At 39.1% G+C, this 21,064-nt stretch overlaps 1 protein-coding gene across 1 annotated transcript in view; it reads right to left on the bottom strand.

Annotated features, from left to right (window-relative positions):
* Positions 1-1,090: 1,090 nt before the first annotated feature.
* Positions 1,091-21,064, bottom strand: part of PROS1 (protein S) — a 34,752-nt gene continuing 14,778 nt past the window's right edge. Inside the window, exons 8-15 of the mRNA XM_055801361.1 lie at positions 16,567-16,688; positions 13,924-14,042; positions 11,654-11,843; positions 10,493-10,660; positions 9,297-9,465; positions 7,454-7,602; positions 6,452-6,665; positions 1,091-3,518 (exon numbers count right to left, since the gene is read on the bottom strand). Coding sequence (XP_055657336.1) covers positions 3,373-3,518; positions 6,452-6,665; positions 7,454-7,602; positions 9,297-9,465; positions 10,493-10,660; positions 11,654-11,843; positions 13,924-14,042; positions 16,567-16,688 — 1,277 coding nt within the window. The 3' untranslated portion in view covers positions 1,091-3,372. The remainder of the gene's footprint in view (positions 3,519-6,451; positions 6,666-7,453; positions 7,603-9,296; positions 9,466-10,492; positions 10,661-11,653; positions 11,844-13,923; positions 14,043-16,566; positions 16,689-21,064) is intronic.

Raw genomic sequence — 21,064 nt, forward strand, 5'->3', positions numbered from 1 at the left:
AACAGCAGTACAACAGCATCCCCATCTTCAGTACAACAGTATCCCCATCTTGCTGGCACTTTTGCACCAATGTGTCGGGCAATAAGCTACCTAAAATGACGGGAACCAAGGTCACTTTGCTCTGAACTGCTGCTGCAGGACTGTGGTCAGGAAAAGAAGGTGGGACAAAACCAGAGTCTCAGCATCTTGGTTCTTTTTTTTTTTTAATTATTATTATTATTATCATTATTATTATTATTATTATTATTCGCAAAGTGATGCCTTACTTACTCCCTTGCTATTAGCTGTTATGGTTTTCCTTGTATCTAATTTTTTTGGTACATAGCTGTTTTTTATGGCAGATGAAATTGCTCCCCAATCGGGGTGGTTATTTTGATACAACAAGGTTGCTGAGGCAACAAAATATTAAGCGTGTACACACAATTAATGACATCGAAGGACTGACATCGGTGCGTTGTTCAGCGATAAGCAGGACTAGAATAAGTGAAAATGAGTTTGGCCTCTCTTTCTTTGAAGATCTGGAGTATTAACAGTGAAGGCGTCTGCACTCCATCTACCAGGAGACAGGCAGGCTTTAAAGCATGTAAAGTAAACTCAGATCAGGCATGTAAGCAGGAAGCTGCTCTAGTATAAATGAAAACCAATTCCATGACTAGATTTTACTTTCAAGGAAATTAGGACACACTGATTGGTAACACTTGGTGCACAGGAGCTGAAAAAGCACAAAGCAGGTCCAGCTGTTCTGCATAAGCACTGAATGGCCCTTGCTGAAATTATGATGACTAAAAAACCAATGAAATACATCTGATGAAGGAGGAAAAATATAAATCGGTAACTCTCACTGATGTCCTTTCTTCCATATGTAGTTTTAAGCATAGCTTAAATTTCCTTAGGCAATATTAAAGAATAAATAAACTTAAAAATTTGTCTAGAGAATATTGGATACCTATTTGGACAGCATATTAATTTGAGCCACTTCTTTTCTTTGATGCCCATTATGATTAGGACAACCCCCTGAGTAAGCCATTTGACCACTTCAACAAGTCTTGCACAGTGAAAATGAACAAAGATATGCAAATACAACCTAAAATGAAAAGAAATTCACAATTGATGCTTTATTTAATCCTTACAATAGGGAGGCACTTTTACATTTTAAAAAATATGCAGCGGTTTCATTATAACTACAAAACCCTAAAATACTATTCCATGAAAACCAGAAATGGTGTCTGTGTGAGAAAATTATTTTTTTTTCCTTTCATTTCATCTCTATACCATTTATTACACTTAAACAAATAAAATCTTAAAAAAACCCTACCAAACCTTTTCTTCTGTTTGCACAGGCCAATATAAACATTTAGAGTATTGATGACACTTTACTTTATGCTCCTCATCTCATTGTTTGTGTTTGTTGTACAAAGCAGAGGCTGACCCGAGGACTTTCTAGAATTCAGCGGGTTCTGCTGAAATACTATAAATGAAGTGACGACATGTATTTGATATCAAAAGTCCCAATTCAGCTCCACCTCGCATGCAAAACCTGCTTATTTCAGTCAAGTTATTCTTCAACTTAGGCCCAACTGAAGAATGTGTGTGTTGTGGTGGGAGGAGAGCAGGCGGGATGCTTTCCTGCAGTTATTTCCCTTCCAAGGAGTCTGAGGAAATGAAAGCTTTTTTTTTTTTTTTTTATGTGCCATGTAGAAAAGTGACCGTGTAGTAGTCACGGGCAATTAGTCCCTGGTGTCAGTCCTACGGTATTCCTGCTGCTAAGCAGCTACCTATGAGGCAGTGCTGGGCAGATTCGGAGGCTGTACTGGGGCTGGCTGGTGTGAAAGTCAGAGCAAATCCTGTATCACATCACGCAAGTGGGAAGTGAAGTTAACAATAACCTCAGACAAAGCAATAATTTTGAAAGATGGGCTCAGATTCTGCCATACTGATGTACTAATGATAGTCCTCAACAATGAAAGAAACCTCATTAATGTCACTGGGAATCTCTCTGAAGAAAAGCAGTCCTTCAAAATTAATATTGTCACAATCCATCCTTCTGTATATACATTTCCACTTCAATGTCTCAAGCAAAGAAAGCAAACCTCAGGTCAAGAATCCTGGCAGATAAATGTCTCTCTGATGGATGCATGAGAGTATATATTCATTGCTTACAGCAATTCTCTTGCTATTTATTTGGTTTGGGGTTAACAAAACCACTAGGTGAGCTGCACAGGGAGGCTTCTAGTGTGAAAATGAGGTTGGAAGGGGAAAGAACACTCAAAGGATGCTAAAGAAATATTAGATGTGCTTGAAATGAGCACACCTGAGGAAAACAATACTTTTCTAACTACCTGGCTGAGCAGAATATGGCTTTACATTCTGATGTTACTAGCAAAATTTAGGCTTTCAAGTACGTCAGAAACACAACCACAACAGGGCTCACAAGGGCTCTGTAAATGCAAGGCTGCCCTACATAAAAGGGATACGATGGACAGTTGGAGGGTGCTCACATTGAGGGGTGCTAGATCTGTCATAAGTGGAAGAAATGTTTGCTGCAGCTTCTCAGCTTTACTTAGCAACTTCCAGTTTGATGTCCTGTGATGAAGATCAGAGCTCCTTCTCCCAAGCCATCTCCTCTGTTTTCCAGGATTCCCTGGGTTCTATTTTAACCCACCTTGATAGTAGATTACCTGACCTGATCCAGAACTCTGTTAAAAGTATAAAGCTGGGTTCCTAAGAGAGAACTTAAGCCAGTACAGTATAACGAGAGCTACCTAAAAAACCTGAGCTACTTACAAAACATTTCAGTTTTGAAGTTCCTTTACCAATATTGATATAACTTGTAAACATAGTCACATAAAGCTTGGGGTCTGGATTTTGGGGTATTTTTTCCTTTACAAAAAACTGTATTACAAAACCTGTAGAGATTTTTTCATTCTGTTCTATGCTTGGAAAACCTCATGAGTTTCATGAGACTAGTTTTGTTTAGATTCAAATACATTACAAAAATTTGCAACTTGTAACTTTGTGGTGACATATGAAAAATAAGAAGTAAAATTGGTTCTAAAAAGAACTTCCTGAACTTTGTCTCCAAACTATATCTAGGGCATAGTATGAACATGGAAGATAAATCTAGCTTTAAGATTTATCACTGATATTAATAAAAGAACATTTTATAGACTTTTGATCTTGAGTGTCTTCTCACAGCCAAAAAGAGGGGATTTCCTCCCCCCCTGCCCCCTTCTATATAAGAGGGAGGAAAACCATGCTGTTGATTATTTTCCTGGCACACCTTGAATAAAATAATACAGGCTTCATTATGGCATGAGACTAATTACACAAATTATATCTGAAAGAAAAGAAGTTAAATTAAGAGTTGGATGGTTACTGCATAATCAGTGGGCACGAGTGAGATCTAATGTCATTGTGTTTCGAAATGGCTTCATCCAGATCCAGCTGCCTGTTGTTGACCTTCACCTCCATGCAGCCATTATAAAACGCGGTTACTAACGTAGCACCCAGAGGAACATCTGCACAGAAACACATTCAACTTATTAGGCCAAGGCATGCAAATTCTTACGTATTTTTCAGATTAGCAAAAACATGGGGAATACTTCATTCCCCATCCATTAGTCAGCGGTGGGAGGAAAGAACAATTTTGGCAGGAAACATTTAAGTTCTTCTCCCTCTTTTTTAAGATTGAGATCAAGTCAACTACACTGAAAGGTCAGTAAAATTTGAAATATGCATTAGAAGTCTATTCCCATCTAGAAATCGAACTCTGTGAATGTTTTTGATGGTAGTGTTTCCTGTATTAACAAGAGTGAATCAATAGTTTGTTTCCTAGAGCCCACTGTTCTTGTCCTGACCTACAAACAGATGTTTATGGTTTAGAGGTCACAGAAAGAACCATCTTGCTTTTGCCAGAAAGCTACTCTGGATTCAAACCTGCAAGTTCTCAGATAGGGACCCCTGGGAACTCCACACATTTTACTGCTTCTTCGAAGTGAATTTCTCCGTAAAAGACTCACTTTATCTGTTGCTCATTGAGGTATTGTTTGGGTTACAGCAAAATCAGATCATGCATATGCTTCCAGGAAGCAATGTATTAAGCACAAAATCAGGCATTGCTCTGAGGTCTTAGGGGACAACTGGATTCTTACAAAGTAGACATAAGGTGATCCAAGCACCTTCAGCAACTAGAATGAGGATGTCTAGAAGCTGATCTCAAGAGCATCATCTCCTCCCCCAGATGTTAATCACCCTATCCCTCCTAGAAGACAGAGCTGATTGTCTGGGGAACGAGAAACATTGCTTCCTTGTAACTGTATTTTGCTGTAAGCTGAGGTACTGCACAGTCCTGTAGATTCTGCTCTTTTTACTCCAGTGATGATCACACTGCTGCCACAGAACTGTGCAAGGCTCATTTAGCTGGCACTGGTTGTGCTGTATCAATTAATAAAGGCATACTCCCAACGCTGTTACTAGTTTGCAGAAATGTGTATCAAAGACTTCTGGTCTTCACGAAATGCGTATTTTGTTAAGTCCCTTTTAACTGTAAAGTTCTGTGTGCTGTAGCTAAGTGTGGGGATCCTTACCTACCTTTTTACACTATCAGTAAACCCAGAGGCTTTTCAGGGGTGGGTTAGAGTGTGTAAATGAATCAGTGTAGCCAAACTGGCTGTACACAGGGACAGAAAGTACTTTTCCTGTATTACTTTTTCTCTTTGTTTACAGGCTGTTGTGGAAAAGGCTGCTTTGGATAACGTGGGGGAGGTTCTTGCTTTTTTTTCAGACCTCTAAGTAGAAACTGTTTATGCATACAGAGGGTTTTTTGTTAATTTGCACGTTGAAGATACCTCTTAAAGCAGAGAGTTTACACTTATTTTTAAGAAGCAGCAAGTAACTAGCTTCTTATCTATTTGGGATAAATGACTGAAGCCAAGGTCTTAGCTCTTACGATGCCAATTACTCTGTGGCTGGCAAGGTACTAGAAAGGATCATTAAATATCACAAAGATGAAGAGGTCTAAGAAATGACCAGAAACTTAGTTAAGTTACTATGGCTCAGTTAACCTACTGGCTTGCCTCTACTAAGTGAATACTGACTTCACCTCTTTTAAAAGTGAGGAGGTATCACAAAAACACTGATGCTTACCTATTGCAATATGTGATGGTCCTGCACCATTAGAGCATTCTTCTCATTCTACATGTTCAATTTAAACTGAACTCACCCGGTTATCTGGTTCCCAAGATATTGCATATCCATTCAAAAACAAAATTAGAGTACAAATTGTCATATTTGGCACCTAAATCTTGTTACATCCTCTATTACCAGTGTATGAAGACTTGTAGAGAACAAGTCAATTCCAACATATGGGCCTGGGTACGGAGGAACCCATCACTGCAGACAGAGGCCATGGTACCTGCAGTGCTGCCCTAAACCTTCCTTCTATTCTAACAAGCAAGTCTGGAGGGTGGAACCATAATTCCAGCTTCCCCTGTGTATGCTACCTTGGAAGAAAAGCCTAAAGAGATAATCTCCAATGGATACACAGTTCCTCTTCTCTTTCTACTCCTGTGCACCCTTTTCTCCTGCAGAAGAAACACTGCAGATAATGGCTGGCTGTATCTGGGGCAGCGCTATGACACTGCAGCCTACATATAAGATGGGTGTCAGTTCAAGACTATGTTGTTCTACCTCTCAAAATTTCCTTAGGAATTGTAACTTATTCTCCCTAAAATAACTTTGTTTAAGAGAGTATACAGTAGTAACTCTGCCAGTAGTAATGTCATAACCACGGTGTCTTTCCCAGTTTTCAAGTTTGAGGATCTTAGGCTTTGAAAATGCCTCCTCTGTGGCAATGCCATTTTTCTTCATGATTCACCCTGAAGTCAAACTATTTTACAGATAAGCATGTGTACACTTTCTGTACAAAACAACGTTTGTACAAGTCTTAAGACTGGAGATACACTTGCAGCTTGCTTTAAACAAAATATTTGTTGTTTCAACACATTTTCTGTTTCATAAAGATTGCCAGTCATCTGCTGCCCAGACTTTAACTGCTGAAACCATACTCCTGACTTCTGCACTTCTGACAATTTACTTGTGAATGCTCCTTTTTCTTACATGCTTGATGCAGTTCCTAAATTGTGCCAGCTGGTGGCATTTCAGAAATATGCAATGCTCATTCCACCCCAGCTCAAAATACAAGGTATTTTCCAAATTCAGACCTCGAGAGACTCCTTTCTAATAGGCCTAATAACGCTACTTTTGAAAAGCAGCCTCCCTCGAAAGCTGAATAGACAGGATGAAACAAGAACTACTTGGTGGGCGGGACGGGGGGACAGGACACGGACCCTGTTTCTTTTTGTACAGGTGTAGTCGTTTTATAGCTTTGGTAAGGCTGAATATAATCAGTCTTGTACAAATAATCAAATTAATGAGGAGGAACAGAATTTACCTGGCAGGCCGCCCAAGTAGGTAACAACATTTGCCATCATTGCTTGATGCAGGATCGACAGTTGCTCTGAATTGCTTCTGTCTGTGTGTGAATCAACAGACAGTTCAAGTTGCTGTCTGGTTACTAGAAGCCCAACCAGCACTCTTCTGGGTGTACATAACTTCTTTGATTCCAGATGCGCAACAGTGATGTTTCCGATTGTCACAATGATTTTCTAAATGGAAGAATGGTAGGTCACAAAGAATGTCACGTATAACTTTAACACACAATTATACTTAGTTCTGATGCATTTTGTATGTGGAAGTAGAAGAAAAGGAAACGTTAGAGCCACGTTTGACAAACTGGAACCTTAAGTTGGAAAAGTTAACAACATGGATGTATAAGCATAACCTTTGATGAATGCCATTCATGTATATTCTGCGATTTCTTAGTGACAACGTTCTCTGTAAAACATTTCTGGCTATGGTTCTGAGGCGAAATCCTGTCTCTCTTAGGGCAAAAGGAGTACAGTTTCAAAGGCAACCAAGTGTTCACTATCGGTCCTTATGGATTAACCATGGTGTATAATCACACTTTATCTTGGGATGCCTGTTGTAAACAGATGTAAAGGGAAACCTAAGGACAAAAAGATCTGTTTATAAATTGATACTGACATGATGCCATTACTGTAGTATCATTGATCTGCTTCTGTCATATTCCCCTTTCTGCTTTTTGCGTTTGGAATGGAATGTTAAGAAGATGTGATGTAATGGATAGTACTTGACATAAGAGAGCTTAGTCACTGCTGTAGCAATCATTAATAGTAATACGTTTTCTGTACATCATTATACGATCTAAATGCTTACCAAAATACTAACTCAGCCTACCAGCTCCACTGTAAGGAAGTGTAAGTAGCTGGTTTTAGTTTGATTTTTTTCAAAAATGGAGTAGTAAGTTAAGTGAGACAAAAACAAGAGATGTGACTTATAAGTGTATCAGCTGCTATGATAATTGTAAGATCACCTGTGAGTCAGAGGAGTTAGAGTCCACTATGGACAAAGCAAGAGGCACTGTTTCATTAGAAACCAAGGCAAACATAACACCAGTGTCTGTGGATGGGCGAATAGTCATAGTCACATTTATTAGCCAATCTTCAGAACTGTCAAGATTATCTGTTTTAAAAAGAATAACTGAAATTAATAAATCCATCTGCTAGAAAAATTAATATGGTGTCAAAAATTAGTATTTAATCTGCACCCAGACTGGAAAAATTAGTACTAATCTCCAGAAAAAAACCAACAACCAGTGAACTTTGGAATTTTCAGAAAGAACTGTGAGTTTAAAAAGCCCCAAAACCACCACCACCACCCAAAACAAACAAAAAACCCCAACACCAAAACCCCAAAACCCACCCATCCCCACCTTCCCTTCTCCCTGCCCCTCAAAAACAACAAAAAAGAAAAATTGTTAATCCTGCATCTTCCCTAATCTGTGTTTATTAGACTTTTTTTTTTATTACCTGCTCCATTCTAATGTGAAACAGGTACCACACTCATTAGAGGTATCAGAGGTCAGTTCAAAATTAAACCCCTCAAACTAATTTACCTATAAATTGCTGCCACTGAGTGGAAGATTGGAAGTTTTTACATGCTTTTACATTCCAAGGCAGTTCTGTATTAAAATGGGAATATGCGGGGGTATAAAGTAAATATGCAGATAATTTAAATATAATTTCATATAATGCATTCATAGGGAAGCTAGTAGAGAAATTACTATTTAAAGAGGTATTTGCCATCTTGTGTATCTTTTCTCCCAGTGCCTCCTCCCCCATCCCTGTCCCAGTCAAATCTAGTAGTTTCTTGATTTCTAGTAGTTCTTGAGGAAGCAGAAATTCTAAATTATAAGGTGAGGTTATATTCTTACACAAAGCCAAACGGGCAGGGCAACGGTGGGCAGTAATAGCACACAGAAGGACATCAGTAGGTGTGGGCAGCCTCTTAGATTTTGGTGGGGTGAGAACAGAAAGGAGAAGGGGTGAAGTAATGGCAGCAGCCCCAAACACAAAGCTCAGGAGTAATGGCAGCATTGTGTTAGTGAGGGAAGAAAGTTGAGGCAACTGGAGTGGCATAGGAAGCTCTGATACAAGTTGGCTGGAAGCATAGAATATAAACAGCTGGAGAAATCTTTTGAGGTGTGCTAGGGAATTTAGAGAAAAAAGCCTGGGAAAGAATAGCAAGTCCCGAGATGAAAAGGATTGGGGATCAGAGCAGGGCTCTGGGTAATATAGCATTTGGGTTGGGGAAGAGTATAATCACAACAGGGTTTGGGATGATGCTCGAGAGTTGGGCCCTCAGGCACGCATAAGTAGATTCTGGATTGCAAATTTTGAAATTAGGGGCAGGAAGTCAGGCAAGAAAGTTCTGGGTTCAGGAAGGAGCAAGAGATGCACCTAAACATCTACATAGGATGTTCATTTAGATGCAGGGCTGCATACACAAAACCATGAGCAATCTTTTTCCCCATCCCCAATCTTCTTTTTCTGTCACTAATATGATATTTTCCCCATTGATGAACAAGGCAAAGAATCAGGTCTTTGGAAAGTGAATGTGTTCAACGGTGTCCATCTTTTGCAAATAAAGAACACTTCCTAACCTAAAGCACTTCAGAAATTAAATGGATGACACCAATGAGATTAGAATTCTTGTTCAAGCAAATCTCTAACAGAAGTTATGGGACTCATTGCTGAATTCAGTGGTGTACAGATTAGTTTGTGTGGGGGTCTTTTTTTTTTTTTTTTTCTTAGACAATTCATCAGTTCCATCACCAGTCCAGCAAAAAATATAAGAATAGGCAGAAAAATACTTACTATAGTTTATCTGAAACATTGCCATTCCAGTGCCAGGGTAGAAGGATCCTCTCCCCACTGCTACTAAACAGTGTTTGCTTTGTTTTTCTTGAATAACTTCTTTTACACCTGAATGTCCCTGATTCATCAGGTTCCAGGCACGAATGCACCCATCTAGCCGAGGGTTAATCTGTAGAAGAATTACAGGGCTAGGTGTTTCCATTCAAAGTTGTTTCAAAAATGTTAATAATAAGGCTTTACTTTACATATCAACGTATTTCTGGGTAGCCAGTAATAGCCTTATCAATACTATAGATTACAGCACTGATGCTTAGAGAAAACAACTGGCATGGATTTAGTACCACAGCCTTCAAAAGGTATTTCTGATTTACTGTCATCACCCATTTTGATGCCAGTGATCTGTACAGATTGCTTCAATTTTTAAAGCTCATGCTGTCCTTCTGTTTAGGTCACAACAGCTTTTCTGTAGCTGAAAGACAATGATCGCTAGCACTGCTCCTTGTTCAAGGCTTCATCTTCTCCTTGTACCAAAGTACAAAGAAATTTCTGGAATTACTTTCTATTGGGTAACGGGATGTTGTTGTATTGCTTCATAATTTTTCTCTCCACTTCACTTTTGTGCAAAAAAAAAAAGTGCAGCCTCTACTGTACAGTTCTTTTGAGGCTGCCAATTAGTATGAGGGCTTCTGGACTGTGAAGCAGACAGTCACAACAACTTCACTGTACCCATCCACAGCATAAGACAGAGCAGTTGAGGGTGGAAGATTGAAAGAATCATGAGCCTTGTCTAGCCTGGGCTATTATAAAACCTAGAAAAAAATGAAAGTTCAGTGTGCTGCCTGCACAGTGAATTCTACACCTATTCAGAGCCTAGCAAAAGCCAGCACCAGAATCATGAATCACTCTGAAATGCACTCACAGCAGAAATGGTGGTGATTTAGAAAATCTTGGTGCTATATTAGGAAACAGACTACAGAATCCTGCAAGATTGGACTGTAACTGCTGTGTTTTTACAAACAAAGGTGGACTACAAAGTTTTATGCATGTTTATTTTCAAAACAGTGGTTTAATAACCTGATTTTCACTTTCTAAATGGATTCCATGCCACACTTCCTTCCTCTGTGACTACTAAGTAAACAGTACAAAACCAAACAATTCAACAGTAAATAATCAACATTACTTATTATTTTAGTTACCTGTTTAACAAGAGTGCTGCCCACTTTGCGAGGTAATCCTGCAATGTACACCTTAGTTTCCAAGAAACCCTGTGACTGTTTAAAAAGAGTTCCTGGGCTGTTAATACTCATGACTGCTTCTTTAGCTATTTTTACACTGATGCTGTGTTCCAGTTCTTCAACTGATATCTAGAATTAAATACAAACAATGATATATATATATACACACAAACATGTAGGATATTTAAAATACTAATTACATGTACAAAGCATTACTGATGTTTCTCTAAATATCTAACTTCTAAAATAGTTCTAATGCAGTCAATGCTTGAATTGTGACAACTGTACATATCCATGGACATCCACAGGGGGATGATCTTCCATCCCACCCCTGCTCTACCCCTGGGAAAACCCATGCAACCAATTAGTTTCCTTTATGTGCTGTACAGTTTGCAAGAAGCTGATTTCTACAATTGCTCTACAGCCAGTCCGCATCTGGCATACAGTTCTCCATGTCACTGCAACCTGCTACAGAGGATTGGATCTTCAGGTGGACGTAGACAAAATAGGTTCAATGCTTGCTCCTGCAATTATTAGGCATCAAAGTAGACTTTTAATCTCCACGAGGAACAGGAGCCTGCCTACCTCCCTATGAAGAATCCTGGTTTCTCTTCCCCCCTGTCCCGCCGCCCCTTCCCCCGCCCCCCCCCCCCCCAAAAAAAAAAACCCACCCCAAAACATAACTGATGTTAATAATTTAGTGTGATTTACAGATGGTGTAAGTGAGCAAGGCCTTTCATCTTAGGTATGCAAGCTTGAAGAACAAGATGGATTTCTGATCTAGCAAATGTAAAACTTGCTCTCTAGACAAAGCAGCTAATAACTATACACTTGACCATGCAATCAGGGTTTTTAATGTTCTGCTGCTTCCTTCTTCATGATTACAAAAAATAATGCCTATGTTGCCAGCAAGTGGTAATTATCTCTTTTTGGATTGTAAACAGTTTCTGTGATTTCCCAGGTGTAAGGCATTTTTGTGCATTCCTTGGTTGATTTTTAAATCTGGGATTTCAGGGCCTCATTTTAAGTCTTTTTAATAGTTGCTTAGTTTCTCCCTACTTTACTTAGAAAGTTCCCATAATGGGTTAAAGGAAGGAAAGGGGAGAAGAAAATCCAGCTTACTATATGCCACAGTCCATCATTAATGGCTTTGCCTCCACTGGTGACTTTTGTTCCAAATTCATTCTTGAATTGAATTTCAATCTTCCCATCACGAAGAGCAAGCAAGATCCATGCTGTACTGTCAAAGGATTCTGCATATAGTATAACTCCCTCTGCATCATATGTCCGGAAATCAAATTCTGCTGTAAACCTGGGTTGTGAAGAAGGAATCTTAATAAGAAGACAGGAAACATGAAATACTGTGTAGTCTAGGATAACTCATTAATAGGGTAAAAAAAAAAAAAAAAATTTGATAGATAGCAACCTTTTGGTAACCTTGTATCTGAGCAGTTGTGATATCTGAACACAATCAGTCAAAACCAGAATCTAATCAAAGCCTTGTTCATCTGAATGCAGTGAAAAGTTTTGAGATTAATGCCCCAAGCTGCAGTTCCCAAATCTGCTATGAGCTTTACATGGGAAGGGTATCATGCTCCCTTGAGTAAGAAGATATATGTAATATTCCTACTACATTTTGTGGAGATGCATGCGGAAAAAATACATGATCTGTGGTGTGTTTCAGTGCAACAAGGTTACCAAGTGTTGTCCTACAACAATTTATAACCTAGCAATTTGCTTTGGTTACTGCTGCCTTTTATATGTCATTCCCTAATTTGAAGATTTGTTGTCTGGATCTTGGCAGCTGGTTGGACGTGTGCATGCAGCAAAATTATGGTTTACATTATAGAACCCGTACAGTGGAAGAGAGGCAATGTAAGTATAGCAAAAAATAGTCCTCGCCTCCTAGAACTTTTGGACTAGATAAAATAGATCAAGGATGAAAGGACAAAACAAAGCATTTGGAAGTTCGGATTTGCTGAAGAGAACAAAAGAAACAAGTAAGGGAGTTGTAATTAAGAACTCGGATCACTTTCACTTTCAGCCTTCTTTGTCCGCTAGATGTCATTGTCACTTAGGCAGACCCATAGAAAAATCATTCTGTATTTACACAGAGACTATTAAGATAGCTTCAAACATTTACCATCTTAGAAAGGTCTTCCAGGAGAGCATTAATGCCTGGTCAACTTGGAATTGTGGCAGAGGAAAAGGTTCTCAATATTTATGTCCTGTAAGATTCTAAGGCTCTGGGGATCACCAGCTCAACAGCTGCTGCTACTGTTACCCTCAAATTGTTTGGTCAGTAAGTCAAGGAACACTGCAATTTCAGCTGCTGCAGCAAAGAAATCCTCAAGTAATCAAGGGGTCGCTACCATCAGCAATTGTTCTGACAGCTGTAAAGGAAATCCTATAGACAGTGCTCTATCAGTGTCCTTGGAACACCCTGTGAAAGGAAGCACGGTGGTGGTGGGGGGAGCATTTGCCTGGTTTTATTTCTCAGCAGTATGCGTGTAGCATATCACAGCTTCTACCCAGAGCAGAAGTGAAGTAGCAGCAACATCCAAATGAAAGCGATTCCCATATATAACTGGAAGTTGTAAAGTGATTATTGTCCTATAACTTCCGAATTTTATCTTGAGAATTCTAAATGCCTTCCTGTATCTGTATCACCACCTCCCACCTTTCCAAGCCCCTGCTCTTTCCTTCAGAGGAAGAGTAACCTTCTGTCATGAGGATGCACCAATCTTTTTCCTGCCTTGTCCACAGACCAATGTGACCTGCTGCCTATTAACTTTACTGCCCTCAGTCCTCTTCCTTTTTTACCTATTTGAGTCTGGACCTCTTTGAAGTCTTTCTGCCAGTCCATACACCTCTCCCAACAACAGCACTGGTAACCAGGACTGTAATGGCTGCAAAATTCCAGCTCTGTGATTCGTAGGTATGATCACATCTGAATGCCAATGGTGCATGTCTGGCCCTAGCTGGGCACTGTTTTCTAGCTGGGACACAGCTGCTACTGCCTCCTCTATCTGCTTCTGAGTAAAAGTTTTCTGAAAGAAACTTGCTGACCTTTCAGTTTTGCCATATAAGAGAGCTGCTGTCTATACTGATGAGGTGGCTCAAGGACATGTTACAACCAAAAAGAAATGCTGTAAACTGACTCCAGACACATTACTCTTGCCTGTCCACTTTCAAATGACTCCAGCTTCCTCTGAGTGCTAGTATATGTAGGAACCAGAGTCAATTCATTCTCCATATAAAGGTATCTTAATCAGTGGGGAGACAATGATTTATTTTATGCGTGCAATGTGCTCTTTTTAAACCCTCAAAAAATTAACAGAAACAAATGTCCATAATTTCAATGCATACTTTTATCAATAGCAAATGCTTACCTCGTGACATTTGGCAATTTAAACTTCAAGTACAGAACAGGAATTCCTATAAATTGTTCTGCCAGGTAAAGCAGTTCATAATTCTTTTCAAGGTTCAGTGGGGTACATGCAGTAACAGCCTGAAAATGGTAGAGAAAAAAAAAAAAAAAAGGCTGTTAAAGCACTGTGATAGTTCAAGAAGCAACGCCTATTGTTGGCTGCTAGCCTCTTTCTTTTCTTTTTCTTTTTTTTTTTTTTTATACAGCAATGGCTTACTTCTGTTTTCTTTTTTTTTTTCTTTTCTTTTTGTTAAAAATTGAGTACCTATGTACCAATGAAGGGGTGAGGTTTTGGTTTTGCTTGAAGTATGTATTATTTAAGTTGTTGTCGAAGGATAATTCAGGTTGAAACATAGTTCTGGTGAATTGCAAGTAATATTTCCATATTTAGTATGTGAATCAAGAACTGAAATTTTCCATCAGGCACTATTCTTTTACCACTGACTTGTGACACCCTCCTATTATGGTCCTGCCAGGCTCCAGTGTTAGTTGTGTGGAACCTAAACTTGATCAAGTGTTAGAAGGGAGTGGGGCCAGAGCTGTGCCTTGAGAAGATTTAATCAAAATAATAATAAAAAAATCACCTTTTATTTTCCTTATCAATATTGATATATAACTACTTATAGCTGAACAATCTCTAGTACTACTAGAATAGTTTACCTGGAATAAAACGTAACAATTTACAAGTGGATTAAGTAACAAATTAATAGAAATTGTTTCTCTCTGGCTGTTCCTTGAATGTACTTGTCCTATTTGAGCTGTGAAGAGGAATGTTCATGAAATGAACACCACAGTTCCTCTGGAATAGCACTGAATTAGTATTTCTGAGAATTGTTAGTGGGAATATGAAACTCTTAAGACTACATTCTCAGGAAAACTGTAAAAGAAGTTCTAAGTATCTGTTGCAACTGAAAGGCCTATAACTATGCATAACTGGGATTAATTCTAATGCTCTGGCCAAAGTCAACGTGTGCAATCACAGTCAGTCAACTGCAGTTGCAATGACAGAGGAAAAAAATGGTCCTTATTCTTTCAGGTATTCATCTACCTGAAGTTTTAAACAAAGGCATTTGTGGCCAGGAATAATATCTATTTTATGTGTGGTGCAATTTTAAACTAGTAAAACACTCAGTAAACAAATGTCAGGTATTCATTCCAAGGCACTGTTGACTTGTCTTCTGAAACTGTGATGTTATAATTCAAGTAACATCTACAGTTTTGTATTAAAAGTGCACTGATTTCCTTTAGGTGCAGGGAACTAGGTTCTGCATGTAGAGGGTGGTGAGAAAACTCTTGCAGAAAGTCGTTAAGAGCTCCTGTCTCATTGACTAGTGGGAGCCTAAAAGACACTTTGATCTGAAGTTATCCCTCAAAATACCCCTTTAATATCTTCTATATGATGGCAGTATAGCAGTCCTACAGAAGGCAACGATCAAGAATAGGTGTTCAGGCATTTCTGTTCTCAAGACATGCTGTACTGTGGTAAAAGTTAACAATGCAGTTCCTAAACTCTGACCTCTGTATTCATGATGCAGCAGTTTCATTAAATGTATAGGTGTTCACCCTGAATTTTATGGCTAATTCACTTTATGTCTGCTAGTGTCATTAGTCTTTGGACTGAATATATTTTCAGCTGATTAATTTTTTTTCTGCCCAATTAAAAAGCCTGAATCTAACTTCCAGGTAGAGAGGTAATCATTTTTGAACAACAGTATTGAAAATAACATGTAACCAGGCAAGAAGGTGCTCTTCATGAATAAGCAAAATGAAATAATGATAGTAAGTGTTGTTCAGGTATTAAATTTCAGAAATTACAAACAAGATGTAATGCACACATGCTAGAACTTTTGTCAGACTTTGTTCCTACAGTTTAAGCCCAATTTTGTTTTACTGTGTTAGAGACTGTTTCTTGTCAGCCCGTTATCTGAGCTTACTTAGCATGACAAATCTCAGCCTGCCTGAACTTTTCAAAGTATACAGAGAACCACTCACCAGAAAATCCTTGAACTGGGATTCTGCAGAGTTTGAAACTTTCCCTTACTAAGAAGTGTAAATTTTCAAAGGGAGCAAGAACACCTGATTTTGGCTGCGAAGTGTTTTTCAATTTGCAAGTATTACTAAGTGCTTTTTCTTAAGCTATGACAGATCAGAACTGTGCAAAAGATCCATTTTTTTTCAACACAAACAGGCAAAGCGTAGAATAATTCTGAAAGAGTGAGAACTTTTGTGTAGTCTAAGGAAAACCTGGGAACATAGGGATAAATGGAGTATTCTGGCTCTGAGTAAGCTGAACAGGAATTATTTGCTTAGATAGCAGAAAGCTAGGATTTATTTTGGAAGCAGAAGGGAATAAAGTTTACTGGCTAAAGTGAGCTTCTCTTGAGTGGATTCCTGTAAACGAGCATGCATGAACTGAATGGCATCCAAATCCCTACCAGGTCTGCTTTACGAGCCAAACCACAGCTCAGGGTCCCCAGCACTTTCCCAGCGGTTTTGAATCTGTTCTCAAATAGCTTCCTATTTTCCTTAATCTAACTTATGCTGTCATAAAGAAACACCCAACTTTGTGATTTTCCGCGTGGAATTTTACATAGCATAGTTTTACCTCACAACTTTTCATGTCCTTAGAGAGCTTGAACCCTTTCTTGCCATCACAATAGCAGCTATAACTTCCTGGAGAGTTAACACAGAGTTGAGCACAAATATTTTCCACACATTCATCAATATCTAGGAGAAATGGAAGCATACAGAAAAATTTATTCAAATTATTCATGGCACAGACTGAAAACTAACACAATAAATTAATGGAATATGGGCAAGATGGGTTCTCTGGCATAACGTGAATCCAATAGGTGGCTGCTGCTAAGCTAAACTAATGCTAATGGACGTCTTATGGAAAATTTACAATCCAGTCACCTGCTAGGTGTATAAGACCTAGTAATCTGATATAGGCCTTGTGTGCAGATTTGGGAAAGATTTGGTCTGATTTGTGAGGCAGTAAGAAGCTGAGTTGTAAGGTGGCTGAATTAGTGAGAGAGACCTCAATAAATCACTACTGTTTATGGGTCAGATCTCTTCCTTTCCCTGTAAGATGTCATGAGAACTTAAGAGTATTAAGAGTATGTATGGCAAGTATGTGGAGAAAGGATGAGCTTTTTTCATAGAAAACCAGAAGAATCTCAGAGCAACATACATTTTAAAATAGCATACAATAATCTCATTTAAAAAAAAAATAGTTTCAGACAGCTTCTATTTGTGGAGACCAATCGGATTTTAGCTGCCAATAAGCTAAAATAACTAAGGGAAATTCATTTTCTATTTAGTAGGCTGTGCATAATAAATAATTTAGAAATGAAACACTGTGTAAAAGACCAATGTAAGTGTTGCATTTTTAATATAGAAACAAACAAAATCTGTCCTGGATGAAAGGCTCTAATGAGGGTAATTTTGGGCCTCAGATCAAAGAAACTGCAATACTTGTTTTGAAACAAATAGTGGGAATAAACACTTTTGTACCAATGTGTGCACTTAAAAAAAAAAAATCTGTTTTATACTATGCTAGATTTTCTTTTAAGGTTAAAATACTTTTTTTTTTTCCTGTTGCCTGGGGGAGGAGAGAGAGGAAAAGAAAAGAAAAGGAAAAAAAAAAAAAAAAAAAAAAAAGAAAAAACCACCCCAAAACAAACCAAAACCTTATTGCAGAAACTGGTACTTTGTAGTGAGCATGCATCATCTCCTTCCAAACCAGGATACTATGTTTAACAGCTTGTGGATGCTATTTTGATTTCTACCTCTGCTGCAGTTAACTGTCACAGACAAGTTGCTTTACCACGGCGTGCTAGCAGTTTCTACATTGTTTGGGTGGCCAAGACTTCATGAATAGGTTGAGGAAGCTGGTCTCATGTTTGGCTGAAAAGTTCCCTATTACTAAAATGTCTCCTCTTCCTCACCTTTAATGTAAGTCCTCTTTGCAAGGGGTCATGCTCCCTCGTACGTGACCTTATCACAGGAAAAAGCCATACTGTGCCGTACTGCAGCTAATACAGCCAGAACTAAAGTTCTGTTTGAGATCTAGTCACATGCTGTGTCCGTTTTCCATCTGACATCACAATCTGATGTGTGGCTATCTAAGCTACAGGATTCAAATAGTCTTCTGCTCGTGTTTGCATAATTTCTACCTCCTTCCACTCATCTCCCATTCTTCCCCCTGATCTTCAGAAGCTGGATGGCCCTTTACATAGGCTGGTCTGTGATACTAACTTTCACATTCACTCTTTGCATGAACTACTGAGGACTCTTCCAAGTCACTTGTATTGCTCCAGAATGATTGCTTACCTCTGCTCTGCCAGGCTGAGAACTATCTCCTGCTGTGCAGCAGGCTGATGGAAGACAAGGTCTTTCCCCGCGCACCCCCCCCCCCCCACCCCCGGCCTTTTGGAAAGAGTTTCAATGCCACTTTGAGCTAGCTTAGCAAGGTTCAGAATGATTGCACTGCATGCTAGAAGCCTATCGAGTGTCTTGGGCATTCTACTGAAAGGTATAGGAAGCAATACAAAAATCTGTAGTATATTCAAGCTGTGCAGAAGTCAATGCGGCATTAGCACTCTACAGCCAACTCCACCACCTCCTTCCTTCCATTTCACTAGAAAAGTTTTCTCCCCTGGAAAGCAGTGAGGGATGGGAAAAAGAACAAGGTTCTTAATGGGAGTCTCTGCATTATTATCATGGTACTTCTATAAAAAGGGAGCTCAAACCAACTGCTCTGCACATGGTTCCACTGCCTGTCACAGGTGGGTTCACTTGAGAATACATTTGCTGGGTTGTAAGTAGGCATGGAAGACCTCTAGCCTTTGACCAGCAACTGTTACCAGCATGTTTTCCTGTTCTGGGGAAAGTTTTGATACATATTGGAAGACAGTTCCTAAAATATAAGTGGAGAGTTGATGACTGGCTTTTTGGATTGTTTAAATTCTAACTGGTCTTAGGTTCATAGCTGTAGAAAAGGTTATGTAGGAGATTCTTCTGCTTCTCCCTGCGCCCTTTAGTGCTTTACCCATCAAAAATGTCAGCTAAGTGAGTAAAAGGAATTTTTAATATAGAAATACAGTACTGGATGTTTCTTCAAGTTGATCTGACATTTTGCAAATTTTTCTGTGTTGCAACCTCACAACTTGAATTAGTTTTAAATAATGAGCATAGAAATTGTGACTGTGCCTGAAATTACAGTCCCTTCAGAAGTGAATGTTTGCTAGTGTTAAAAGTTTTACCTTTGCTCAGATTTGAGAAAGTGTTACTCTGCACATACATATGTAGGCACACATTTGCAGACTCCTGCAACTGTATATCACCAACCCTCTACTCATAGCTTAATTCCTATTTCACTCACTTGGGCCTCTTACCTGTAGTACTTCTTAGGGGAGTAAGATACAAGGATGAGTTGCAATATCTAAGTGTTTATTTTTGAGCCTTACTCAAACTTCTTTCCATATGCTCTGGAGATAAGGTTTGCACATTAGTCACGTGGCAGGATTTGGTCAGTTAAGAAATACTTCACTGATGCATACTTGCAACTGATTGATCCCTTCATTTTCTCCAGCTAAAACTAGATTACTTCTTACTCTTTTGTTTGGCATGTGTACTCTTTTTCATTTAGAAATCAACTGTTTATGGTCTTGATGGGGTTGCCTAACCCAGTAGATTGTAAGCTCAGCTTTGTGAAAGGGATTCTGCTGTGAAACTCACTTCCTAATAATTTCTGGTGACTGGCAACCTGATGCCTGTTTAAAACTAAGACTAAAAGATGGTGTGTTACAATGTGAAGCTGCTTTTGCCACTTTGATTTTTGCATCCTAGCTAACATGCAAATGAGGCAATGACAAAATCCGAAATGTAGCCTAGCCATACTATATGATGGGTGAGGAGAACACTTTCTGTGTGTTTTCCTACCCTGCCTGTTTTGGTTTTTTTTGGAAAAAAAAAAAAAAAATCATTCTGGTTACGATCATTTTGGGATCTGAAAAGGCCAAGAAATCCACCCAAGTCTAACCACACAGAGAAGAAAGAAAAAACAAACAAACCACAATCACCTAACCCTATAGACTGCTTCACTGTGGAGAGGTAAATGGAAATAAAATTTACCACCTTCCAAAAGGAATTGGACTAGAGAGACTCTGAGAAGCACCTCTCTTCCCACGCCCTCCCCAGAGGAGCATGACTGTGTAGATGCTTTAGGGGAGATACTGTTCTTCATGAATGATCCTGTACCCCTTCCAGTACTTGAACACCTAGCATTACAAAATTAAAACTACACGTACTGGTTAACCAGTAGCACTACTGTAAATCTGAGTGCTGAATTCTGTACAAGCAGCAGTTAATTTTGATCATGTCCCTCAGGCCCAGGGTCTGCAGACAAACAGAGACTTATGAAGTTATTATGAAAGCTTATTACACAGTTTGACAGATGAATTTCTATCATTAAATCACCTACTCAGAAATTTACACCAGTCCTTGTGGGGGTGTAAATTTCCATTACCCAAAATAAACCTGCTGCTCAATGGTAAGGTCTCACTCCAGAGTGTACTATAGCAGCAGAGGGACAGGCAAGCTTCTTGAACAGGTATGAAGTCTCCTTCCTCAGCGGACGTTCTGGAATTCCTGATCAGTCCAAATTGTAGGATCTCCCCACGTGGAGCTAATTGTCCTGCTACAGAAATCCTGACATGCACAGGCTGGAGGGAACCAAGTTTTTTGAGTTTTGTTTTAATAATTTATGCTATAACTATCCTGCTTTTTTTTCATTCTTCCAAGCTGTAGTTAGCATCTTTGCATGTCTGTCCGAGCTATTTCAAAAGCTTCCCACAGATCCGTCCAAATGTCCGTCCCACATCATAAAACACTCAGTGGAAGCTATTCAGACAAACCCATGAATCTGAGCAGCGACCTGGGTTTATACAGCTGCTTTCAGTGGAAAGCTAAAATAGCTTGCTTCAGATAAGTTGCTAAAATATGATAAAATTGGCCACAAAGGAGCTGCATACCATGTTGTAGAAGGGAGCTACTCTATATAACACCAGGGAACTATGGTGATTTCCCCAGAGCATGGA

This window comes from Falco peregrinus, chromosome 4 (genome assembly GCF_023634155.1).
Source record: "Falco peregrinus isolate bFalPer1 chromosome 4, bFalPer1.pri, whole genome shotgun sequence".
NCBI classification, from domain to species: Eukaryota; Metazoa; Chordata; class Aves; order Falconiformes; family Falconidae; genus Falco; species Falco peregrinus.